Source organism: Balaenoptera borealis, assembly GCF_965194805.1.
Source record: "Balaenoptera borealis genome assembly, chromosome: 4".
NCBI classification, from domain to species: domain Eukaryota; kingdom Metazoa; phylum Chordata; class Mammalia; order Artiodactyla; family Balaenopteridae; genus Balaenoptera; species Balaenoptera borealis.
In genome coordinates, this window is record NC_138861.1 from 10,312,926 (window position 1) to 10,325,303 (window position 12,378).

The 12,378-nt window shown below is 37.3% G+C and overlaps 1 protein-coding gene across 2 annotated transcripts in view; it reads right to left on the reverse strand.

Annotated features, from left to right (window-relative positions):
- FAM13A (family with sequence similarity 13 member A) overlaps positions 1 to 12,378 on the reverse strand; it is a 365,856-nt gene that overhangs the window by 333,968 nt on the left and 19,510 nt on the right. Inside the window, exon 1 of one of the 2 annotated variants that reach the window (XM_082391638.1) lies at positions 10,111 to 10,394. The exons of the other annotated variant lie outside the window; for it this stretch is intronic. Within the exon in view, the coding sequence (XP_082247764.1) occupies positions 10,111 to 10,137 (27 nt within the window). The 5' untranslated portion in view covers positions 10,138 to 10,394. Of the gene's footprint in view, positions 1 to 10,110; positions 10,395 to 12,378 lie in introns of those variants that run through there. 2 annotated transcript variants of the gene reach the window in all.

Sequence of the window (12,378 nt, forward strand, 5' to 3'; positions counted from 1 at the left end):
ATTTTATATGTTAGACATATATCACTATTATACCAAGAAAAATTAAAAGGTTATTATAAAAAGCTATATTCTCTATATAAAAGAACTCAGGACCTACTGCTGACTTCCAGTGACGGTAGAATAAAAGGTCTGCAAATCCTCTCCTTAAAAAACAGTATAGAGACTGGACAAAATTGTCAAAACGACCGTTTCAGAGCTTTGGAAACTGATTGAAGGCAAAAAACACTGAGAAGCACTTATTGATGAAAAACTCATGAAGTTTAGTTAAGAATAGCGTGAGTTTGTGGCACTCTGCCTGGGCCTGCTTCCAACCCCTCCGCCCCCCAGGCTGGGCTGGTAGAGCCCTGAAGACCAGCAGCTTGGGTTTTGGCTGAACTGATTTAGAAGACAGGACAAAACCCCACACCCAGTGGTTTGTGTATCTGAAAATGAACTTATATCCAGAGTATATAAAAAGAACCCCTACAACTCAATAAGAACAAACAACTCAATAAAGAAATGGGCGATATGAACATTTAACCAAAGATGATATACAAATGGATAATATGCATATGAAAATAAGCCCAACATCATTAGTCTTTCAGAAACTGAGATAGCACTACAAATTCACTACATGGGCTACAGTAAAAAAAAAAAAAAAACAGTCTGACAAGACCATCTGCTGGCAAGGATATGGAGAACCTGGAACTCTCACACACTGATAATGGGGATGTAAAGTGGTGCAATCATTTTGGACAACAGTTTGGCAGTTTTTAAAAATGTTAAACATAAATTTACCCTATGATCCAGCAATTCCACTCCTACATACCTACCTAAGAGAAATGAAAATACAAGTTCACACAAAGACTTGGATATGAATGTTCATAGTAGCATTATTCACAGTAGTCAAAACTGAAAACCAACCAAATGTCCATCAACTAGTGAATGGATAAACAAAATGTGATATAGTATATAAAAGAATGTTATTCTATTATAATAAAAAGGAATGAAAACTGATACATATTTTTGATGAACCTCAAAAATATTATGCTAGTAAAGAAGCCAGTCGCCATAGAACATATATTGTATGGGTCCATTTATATCAGAAGTCCAAAAAAAGGCAAATGTATAGAAATATAAAGTAAATTAGTGGTTGTCTATGGTTGGGGTGGTGGTGCAAGTGGGAAGTAACTGTAAATGGGCACAAGGGATCTTACTGACGTGACAGAATGTTCTAGAACTACACTGTAGTGCTGTTTGCACAATTGGTAAATTTACTAAAAATTATATTGTACATTTTCAATGAGTATTTTATGGTATATAAATTACACCTCAAAGACCGGTTTAAAAAAACAGAAAGTCAACTAGCGCTTTGTAATTTCCTGCTAGACTGTCAGTAGAAAGAATACACTGAATATTAATTTGCTTTTAGAAACATTCCACATTCTTCATTATAACTGCACACTTTATCCAGCTTCAATAATTCTAGATGAAATAGGTAAATTCTGGGGTGGTTCACTATCAAGTGACTGCTGCTATACCAATGTATAAAAACCTGGAAGCACAGAAACATCTGTGTGCTTAGAATCCTTTGGTTATTTTGGGAAAAGGGGTACAAGCTCTTCATGCCACTAATGTTGAACCTGCTGTTCATCACTGCTGGCAGTCTTAATAGAGTCAAGGAGGATTTAAATGGAAGAGAGGTTGTCATCAAATGTGAAAAACACTCTTGGAAAGGCTATACTTGCCATTGGTTCTCAACGAGTTTAGCAAAATGTGAAGTCAGAAACAGAAGGACGTTTTTTAAAAAGTTAGAAAGACTCATTTAAGGTCAATGACCTAATACAGTAAGAAGAACTAGAGTGTTAAAACAAAAGATTCTAAAATGTATAGCTTCAGAAAAGCCAAATGTACTTAAAACTAATGCTGCATGTTAAATACTTGCAGGCTGACGTGATTTACTTAGAGTGTAAACCACAGAAATAAAAATTTCTACAAGAGATCATTTACTTACATTTTGACTAAAACTAGTTTCTTCAGTATTAAAAGAATTGCTGGAAATTAAGACCAAAAGTAAATTAATTGGTAAGGCAATTTTATATCAAAATTCTCTTTGAACTGTTTTACTTCCAGCATACCTTTTCTACTCTCTACACTTTTGACTGAATGAACACTATTTGACTGAGTTCCACTGTATAATTTTAAGTGACATACATTTTTCATACAGTGAAATGGAGTAAAAATTTAGCAAGCCTGTAGTAATATTCTCTAATTCCTTCATTTAGAAAATCTGTTTTTACAGCTAATGAGACTAATTCAAACGTTAGTTACCCTCACCCCATCCCCAGGGACCTAGTTTTGTATTCTTAAGATCATGGAATCTTGCTTTCAGCTTAGGCTAATCACCCCATCGCTCATATAAAAGAGGCCCTAATGAAGAGAGGATGGGGGTAGGGGCGTGTTTATGTTAAATTCCCAACAGCCTGACGAAAACGTATAATTGGCTGAGAACTACAAATTCTGGGACATACGCAATGGCTCACAGAATCCTAGAACACTTCTAGGGTATCTCACCTCATTAACTCTAATTCCATCATGGAACGCCTACGACTAGTCGACCCATGACCACTCAGCTTTCCTTTTCTTACTTTTAGTGATGGGGCACTGACCACCTCATAAGGCAACCAGCTCAACTTTTAGACACCAGAATCTTTAGATGCTTCTTTCTACTGGTTTGACACTGCATCATTACCTTCTATCCAGCTCTAGATCTGCTTTATGAAATTCACAGGGAAAGTACACTTCCTTTCATATATTAGACAATTTTGCAAGTAATTTATATATTTCAATATATATCTGTAAAAGAAGTACTGTACACATTCAAATTTAACATTCATTGCCTTTATGATTATAAACCAATCTGTTTCTTCCAGACAGAGCTACCATTCCCTGCTCTTTGAGCAGCTTTTATTTTTAATAATTTAAATGTAATAAAAGTAACACATGCACTTGATCAAAACCCAAACAACATACAGGAGTTTAAACTGAAAAGTCTTCTTATCCCAGCTCCAACAGTTCTTATATTTTCTTGCAAAAATTTTGTATGCGTAATTAAGCATATATATGCATACTCTTTTGAAAAAGGCAAATGTAACTATTTGTATACTTACACTTGCTTTTGCTACTTAATCTATTTTGGAGGTCTTTCCATATTACCACATATACCTGTTAATATTACATTATAAAGACACTATAATTGACTTAACCAATCTTATTTACTTATGTTTAGGTTATTTACAGTTCTTGATATTACAAGTATTTCAGCAATAAGCATTCTTGCAAACATTTCTACGTAATTGTACAGATACCTGTAAGATAAATTCCTAGAGGTAAGATTGCTAGATCAACAAGTTTATAAATCATACTTTTTTTACGCTAATTCCAAAAGTTAAATGAGTAGTCTCTTGACACCAGACTTATATATGAAAGCAAAATAAATTTTCATTTTACTTGTTACTATATAAATTATAAATTTTGATACGCATTACCACGTTGCCCTACAAAAATGCTTCGTGGTTTACAGCTTAATTGATAGCACATGAGAATGCCTACTTCCCATTCTATCGTCCTGAAAATTATAAAATTTTAAATTTTGCCAAAATTTAACTATGGATGAGATTGAGCAATTTTGTGTATTAGCACTTACGTTTCTTATTTGTGTGTGAACCTCCTATTCGTAAGCTTTGCCTAATTTTAATTGGGTAGTTTTTCCTACTGATTTATAGGAATTTTTTTGTATATTTAAAAAAAATTAATCTTGTTTTAGTCATGTGTGTTGTAAATATCTGTCCTAGTTTTCTTTTGGCATTTTAATTTGTTTATGATACTTGTGGTTGTGCAGACGTTTTGGTTGTCAGAAAACCTTACCCATCTTTTTCTTTAGGGTCTGCGGCTTGGGTCTCCTTTGAAACACATTCCTTGATCCAAAATTAATTTTTAACTTCACACGTGTTCTTCTGGTATTTTTATGATTTTACTTTGATATTTACATCTTTGATCCATCTCTAGTTTTAAAGAGTTAGGAAGAAATCCAGCAATTATTTTCCTTCAAGTAGCTAGCCATTATTAAACTGTTTTAATTCCTGTCATTTTACTGTCTGATATGCTAAATTCTCCAAACTTAGTCTTAAAGGAGTAGCTATAATAATTCAGAGCTGTCATAAAATAATATCATATAGATTATTTTCCCATAAACCACTCATTTTGAATGATAAATTTTAAAAAATCTCCAAACTGCCTGTTATTTATATAATTATATAACATATAAACTTAATTATGCTATGACTTGCTGCAGTACCTCTCCATAAACCATTGCTAATTCACGGTTACAGAGAACAGCTCAGATATGCTTTCTTATGGTCTCTGTTTCACAAACTACTGGACGCAAGCTTCTTCTATGTCTTTGAAATTTAGTTTCCCTAAGTCAGCTTTAAGATATGGATCAGAATTAATCTAACTTACCATTTTAGCATGGTCTTCCCTACTCAGTTGCCTCATTCTTTCACTTTCTATGCTACTTCATGCTAGTTTGCAGTTTCCAGCACTGTCACTAAAACTTCCTCAAAATCTTCTGTACAGGAATTAACACTAAACCCATCCACACAACCAACCGTGCTTCACAAAAATGAACCCTAGAATAAGTAACGTAGATATAAGTGACTTTACCCCCAACTCAGCATCTAAACACTCATCTATTACTGTGTTATGGACGATTTTCTGTTTGATTTTTGAATTCTCTATGGCAAAGATGAAAATTCTTCTTGCAACACAATTCAAATGTGAAGAAGATAGACATGCCTTTGACTATGAATCTAGTCTTCTAATACCTCATCATTGGTTTACTGTAAAAGAAAACAAGGCAAAATGAAATGTTTAATCCTGTTTAAAATTTGGTCTAAATCCAATAGTATAAACATTCCATTCAGATTATAGAGTCCTTTTTTTATTTAAAACAGATAATTATAGTATTAAGGAAACCACCTTAAGGCAAGTAGCAAGCCATATAACAAAGAGTGTTTCATAATGCTTTATAGTTTACAATGTATTTTCACATCAGTGTTTGATTTGATTCTCACAACCATCTCAAACAATTTAGGCTGCTATTGTCCCCATTTGATTGATGAGGAAGTGAGAGGTTAAACATCTTGCCCAAGGTCACAGAGCCAGGAACTGGCTGACCCAAGACTCAAAGCCATGCCTCCTGCCTTCAAATCCTGCCTCATTCTAATGCATGACAAGCTTCCCCAAACCACAGAACTTTAGGCCATTGCGTGATGCGGTATATCGGTTAAGATGTCTTGGACTGCAAGTAATTGAAATTTCAGCTCAAACTAGCTAAAATAATAAAGGACATTTATTAACACATTATAATAATACAAAGGAGTTCAGGGGAATGGAAGACTAAGTTGGTAGATGCAATGGCTCGTCAACGTCACCACTACTTTGCCATTTATTGATCAATTAACTAAAGGCAGATCTTTAGGCTGCCTTCCCTCTCGATCCATAGATTAGATGCCTGCCAGCAGCATCTGGGGTATTGAATTCCTTGTTTACATTCAGTAGGGGAGTGGGAGACAGACTGCTACCGTAACCATGGACCATATGTCCTTCTCTTTGTTTGATTTGAGCAAGTTAGGTTATGGCCAGAGAGAGTGTTTGTTTACACATTTCCCCCGCTACCTTTGCATTTAGGTGGGAACACGTGACTAGTTCAAAGCAATGAACTATGAGAAGAGAAGTGAGTCACTTCCAGAATGAGGCAGATAAGAGCATGTGTGCCTCCTCCATTTCTTTCTTTCCCTGATGTAACCTAGGGGATACACGGTAATATGTTAAACTAGCAAATAGATCACAGAATGGAGGAAGCCTGGATACCAGAGCCACCAGATGGAAGAGAGATTCTGACAACCTGCATCAGACTCTGAGTAATCTACAAATTAATTTTTGTCTCCCTGAGCTACTGAGATTTCAGGATTTGTCTGTTGGGACATCCAGCGTTAATTACCTTGATCCATGCAGATTACATGCCCACTTGAGGGAAAGCTATGCACTGAGCAGACTAAACATCATCTGAGATGGAATGGATGTGCAGTCTTTTGACTATATGCAATTTTATAGTAAGAATTCCTGTGCTATTCGGGTGGAAACTCAAATGATTAAAAGTACAAAATATTTATAATTATCCTGCTAATTTTTGCTAAATGGAAAATTGTGCCATTTTCACGAAAAGCACCATCAAAAAGATAGAATGCCTTTGCAGACATACCTTTAGATTCTTGAGGGTCTTCAAAAATCCTTTTAAAAATAAAATACAAGCAGGTGAAACTGCAAAACCTAGGGCATGACTGATCTGTTCTGTGCAAACATTTATTGAACAACTACTACTGCCTAGCTCTGAGCAAGAAGCAAGTAATGCAAATAAGATAGGACCCCTTCTGTCGAAACTATTGCCTACTAGAAGGCGGATAGACAAATTATGGCAAAAAGTTGAACAGATGGTCAAATACTCCCTAAAATCTACTATCAAGACAGCACATTGCTCAATAATGTCTAAGATCAGAGTGTAGTAAATAACATAACCAGCATTTAAGCTCAGGTACTCCAAGCTCCAAACAAGGCCCATGTTTTTCTAAAACCCCAATAAAAAACGGGTTTTAAAAAATTAAGAAATTCATCATGACATTTAAGAAACCTAAATACAGCCTTTGTGGGAGGAAGCTGGTACCAAAAATCAAACTAGAAACTACAAAGAGGATAATTGTGATGGCCTTGAAATTTGACCTTACATACTGTTTGTTGTATTAAAGAAAGTTTGGTTCAGTTAAATTGATAACAAGAGAAACAATAAGCAGAACAGACACAACGTAGTATTGACAACATGTAAGGATATAGGATAGCTTGGTAGATATATTCAACATAGATAATTAAGAAGAGATGAAAGATAATTAAGAAGAGATGGAAGAACCAAATTAAGCACCCAACATTTATGAGACACTAAATATTCATGTCTTTAATGGATTGCCCATTGATTGTACGCATTCTGGCCCCATGTGCTCTCTGCCTGAGATATGCGCATAAAAATCCATAGCTGTTCAGCAGTGTCTTAGCAAGTTACAATTATACCTAGGCACGCTTGCCCCTGATGATGGAGCAAGCTCTGTTGGCTCCAGATACACTCCATCTGCTGGGCCAGCTCACACTCAATACTGGTCTTCAGAAATGCACCATGATTAGGGAAGGTTGATGGCCGAGAAGGCAAGAAAGAAAGGAAGGATGAATATTACGTAACACAGGATTCAGGGAGTGTGGTCCTTTAGTCCCACTTAAACCCCTTCTAAGTAGGTAAACCTATCCCTATTTTTTCCCCCTAGCTTCATGCTGTGTTTTAGGCTGATTCAATAAATCTGCGACTAGAGTATCTTGATTTGGTCTGTGAGCCTTTCTGTACTGTGACCTGCCTACACTATGAGGTATGTGTAAGGTAAGCTGATGGCACCAGAGGGTAAGGCCAGGAGGTGCCCAAGTCAGGGACAAAGGCTACAAAAGCCTGGGATACCCCTGGAATTGTTGCCAGCACCAGCAAGAGTTGGGGCTAAGTCAGGACAGGTGGCCCGCTGGGTCCTGACAATACCAAGAGAACTGACCCACAAATTTACCAGCCACAGACTTGCTACCTGAACTCACTCACACAGCAGAACATTCAGAGTATGTTCTTATAGTATAAGAACCTACTATAAGAACCTGCACGTAAGCACTCTAGGCTCCCCTTTCTTCATCCACTGGAATATGCAAACTCCCCACTCTCAGCCCACCTCTCCTCAAAATGACCACACGCCACCTTGGACAGAACAGCTGGAGGGGCAGGGAATTTGAAAGACTCAGGATTCACCTGAGAAAGCTTGAGTCATCACGAGAAGAGACTAAGATAACATCAGTTGGCAAGTATAAGTTTTCTGTTCCGCCTGGGGGTGATGTACTGAAGAAAAATAGGTATGTTACAGTAAAGAACCTACCTCTTCTTTGTAAAGTAAGTAAATTTGTGAGTCCACTACAGTTCTACTAACAGCACTAGAAATTTGGGACAGAGAAAAAACAGAAGGAATGAGGAAGAGAAAGTTGGTAAGTCAATGGAAGTAGGAAATGAAAATCTTTAAACCTGTCTGTCCCACTTCAAGAATCCATAAACACACACACCCATACACACACTCTACAAACATCTGGTACTCGATTATTTTGTCTGCAGAATGACTATCTTCAGTAGCAGGATACTGAGCAGTTACTACATACATGTCTAAGTAGAAAAGTCCCAAACTAAAAAAAGCATATGAGCCCATATGCATTCATTTATGTGTGACTTAGTTCTCACTTTTCTGCCACAAACATAAAGTGTTTTGTTCTTCGATAGCGCTTTTTCCAGACATACTATGCCACGATTCCTAAAAATGTGTTTCCTCCTATAGTAAAACTGGGACAGCACAATCAAAGGCCAAGCTGAAGTCGAAGGGTAAGAATGATTGAGAAGTACTCATCCACTGGAGTGAATAATCTCTTAAATGGTATGATTTTTATGTCAACATTAAATGAAATTTTGTACATGCTTTGGATATAAATTAAGGAAAAATATGGAATTTCATACATGGGTTAGTCTGCTTTTTAGTCAAGGTAGAGATCAATATATGAAGGCCAAGGGCAAGTAGTAAAGATCCAATCAATCAGATGTCTGCAAATCTCAGGACAAGTAGATCAATCTGATGCTTTACACATTTCCAGCTCTAAAGTATTTCTTTCATAAAGCTGGAAGAATGCACACCTGTGTCTGAAGTAAAATAAAAACCCAGTATTTCCACCCACATAGAAAAATCAGATTTTGAAGGAAACTCTTTGGAGTGATAAAAAGATCACCAGCTGCACACCTGGATGCTACAAGCACCCAAGCATCGGGGCTGAACAGAAAAGAGACAAGAGTCGGGAAGACTGGCACACAAGATGCTGAGATGTTCTGAGCTGAAAACGAGGGAGTCAATCACCCTGCAGTTTTACTAAGAAGATTCAACCTGCGGGGCTAATGCGCCATCTGGTGGCCATTCAGGGCCTATGTGTCAAAAATTACCCAGATATTTCTAGATATTTTAGGATGCCATCATAGCTACAACAAAATACAGCTCATTCTGAAACTTAATAAAAATTATCTGATCTCAATGTGATGAAACACTAGGGAGCAGTTAATAATACAGAATAAGATATTTCTCATTTAGTACCTCCAGGGACAAAAAAAAAATGCCCCTTGGAATACAATACCAACTTGAGATTTCTTTATGCATTTTCTGTATATTGAGATAAAAAATTTAATTACAGTATCCTGTAAGTTATATAATTGAAGATATATTCGGTTATTGCAAAAGATTACATGTAAGCACCAACAGAACTGCTTTTGAAATTCATGAATTTCAGCCCTAGAAATATACACATTTCCCCATGGATTTTATATCAGTGTTATTTATTGCTGCCACTGTATTATAACCAGAAGTTTCCAGAAGGATTCACACTCATTTATCCACTTAGCTCTTTCACCATTACTTTTAGCAACCACGCTGAAATAAAAATTCTAGAAATTACTAAATGAAAACAAGAATATGAAATAGAAAAATGCTATATATATTCTCGGAAGCAAATAAATTAATGGTTATTTTAATTCTTTTAATTTGTTCTCAATCTAGGTACAAGATATTTCCAATAACTACAATTTAGCTCATATTTAACTCTTTCAGAACAAGAAAGCCTAAAACGCTCAAGCGTGATCTACAGTGTACCAAGTTCACTCAACTGAATAAACTCGGCACGCATCTTCCTTCACCTTTTTTTTGGAAAAGGAAAGTGGACAAAAATAAGGAATGCCACCCCAAATACTGCTTCATGTCCATCTGAATAGACAGGAATTTAAGTTAACAAATCTCCGGCCACCTCCTAGGAAGGAAAAACAGAGGCACTCAGACATCTCCCCAGAAGTCGGAGGGCGGAGGCCCCTCCTGGGCCCCGGTAGAGTCCACGGAGACAGAGGCGGCCTGTACTCACACAGATGGTGAGAGCTCCAGCGCCCATCTCGCAGGAAGTACCCAGTAGATCTGATGAAGACTGGATGAAAACATCAAAATGACAGCAAAACACTAGAATTCCATTCGGTCGATGTGCTCCGATGTGAAACACAGCTCCAGATCCAGAGGCCCCACGGTGAGCGGAGAGCGGCTCCCAGCATTTTCGGAAGTGTGGTTTTGCTTCTGATTTGGCTGAACTCACATGGCTGGGAGGACCGCCTGGAGTTGAAATCCGATCCAGAGCGTCTAGGACTGGCGAGCAGGCGGAGCCACGTGACCTGGGTCTTAAGTCGCTGACATCTTCTCCTTAAACCTGACTTGCTAGATGCCACACACAGGCTTCTTCCGTTCAGAAAATGCCCATCACCTGGCGGTGTTCGTTAACAGGACTTAACTAAGTGCAGAAAGCGAAAACATGCTTGCTTCCCGTGGCTACTCATCGCCAAGAAAAATTCACGTATTTACACTCAGGTTTAAATCTGCAGGCATACCTCTCACTTTTTCTGAGGCAGTTTTCACTTCTGTTGCCCCCCCCCCCCTAAAAATCAGTTACATTCCATCAGAATTTTCTTCCTTCCACCTTTATTCTATCAGCACTGTTCTAAATGACATGCTCTATTTTGTGTAGCTGTTACTTAATGCTTCTAATTATTTTCAAATTATCTTACCTACACTGGTGATAAACATAAAACATGTTTCCAGACAGCCATAATTCTACGTATGTGATTTACTGTCTGGAAAATTAGCCTCTAGCTGACCTTTCAAGAATTTTCTACTCCATATGCTGTGTCATTAGAAAATCTGATTTAACAATTTCCAAACATTTAAACGGATAGCTAAAATATCCATTTCATTCAAGCCGGAAGGAAACTATCCTATTTTTTTAATACCACTTTTCTGTCAAATCTTTTTTACTGGCACCTTTAAGAGAATGCTGACGAATATTACGTGGGAAGTTTCACTTGACCCAACTTTAAAAGACTTAAATTGCCCCCAATCACAAAACATATTAATAATGTTGTATCTTAAGGGGAGGAGGTGGGAGGAAAAGGGAAAAACGAAATCATCTCGCATTTCAATACTTTTCTTCAAATCTAGTATTCTTTGTGTAACTATAGCCAACCAATGCTACCTGCAGCAGAGCCAAGATAGCAGATCGTATCAAGCAAGCCACAGAACGTGACAGAGTATGTTTTATTTCTATACATGCACACATAACACTGCACAGACTCTACTTCCAAGAGACAGACTAACACAATCCCAAGGCCATACAAGGGAATGGACATGGGATAATGGACAGAATCTTCTCTATTGCAAAAAGGAAATTTTTTCTACTTCCACCTTAATCTAGATTTTATCACTTCTGCTTCTCGTTCACCCATTAGAAAACTAGGCTGATTACTAAGGAAAATCATAAAATAAACTGTTTCTAATACTTAAATTTGTCTTTTTCTAATTATATAAATATTGCTTGTCCATGGTGAAAAATAAAAAGATTAGGTCACCTCGAGGCCCATCATCCAACATCACCCAATCAATATGTGTTACCTACACACTGGGCCAGGTGCTATGCTATACACCTTACTGACAATGTATGTACCTTCATTCCGGGATCATCCAATGGGGAGAGGAAGGAATAAGTAAGTAAACTTTTTTTTTGGATTAGTAAATGTAGAGACGCTAATAAAGAAGCCAAGATGTGGTAAAAGAATAACAGAGGTCACCCAGAAACATTTAACATATCTACTTCCAGGATCTTTTCTATGCTTTTTAAAAAACATAATTTGGGCTTCCCTGGTGGCGCAGCGGTTGAGAGTCTGCCTGCCAGTGCAGGGGACACAGGTTCGAGCCCTGGTCTGGGAGGATCCCACATGCCGCGGAGCAACTGGGCCCGTGAGCCACAACTACTGAGCCTGCGCGTCTGGAGCCTGTGCTCCGCAACAAGAGAGGCCGCGACAGTGAGAGGCCTGCGCACCGCGATAAAGAGTGGCCCCTGCTTGCCACAACTAGAGAAAGCCCTCGCACAGAAACGAAGACCCAACACAGCCATAAGTAAATAAATAAATAAATAAAATTAAAAAAAAAAATAGGAATCTACCTTTAAAAAAATAAATAAATAAATAAAAAACATAATTTAAATCTAATTTCTGATCATTTTAAATCCTAATTTTTTTCACTTAACATTGCATCAGAGGCCGGATCCCATATTGTTGGCATTATAAACAATTTTAATCATGTGTAGTACTAC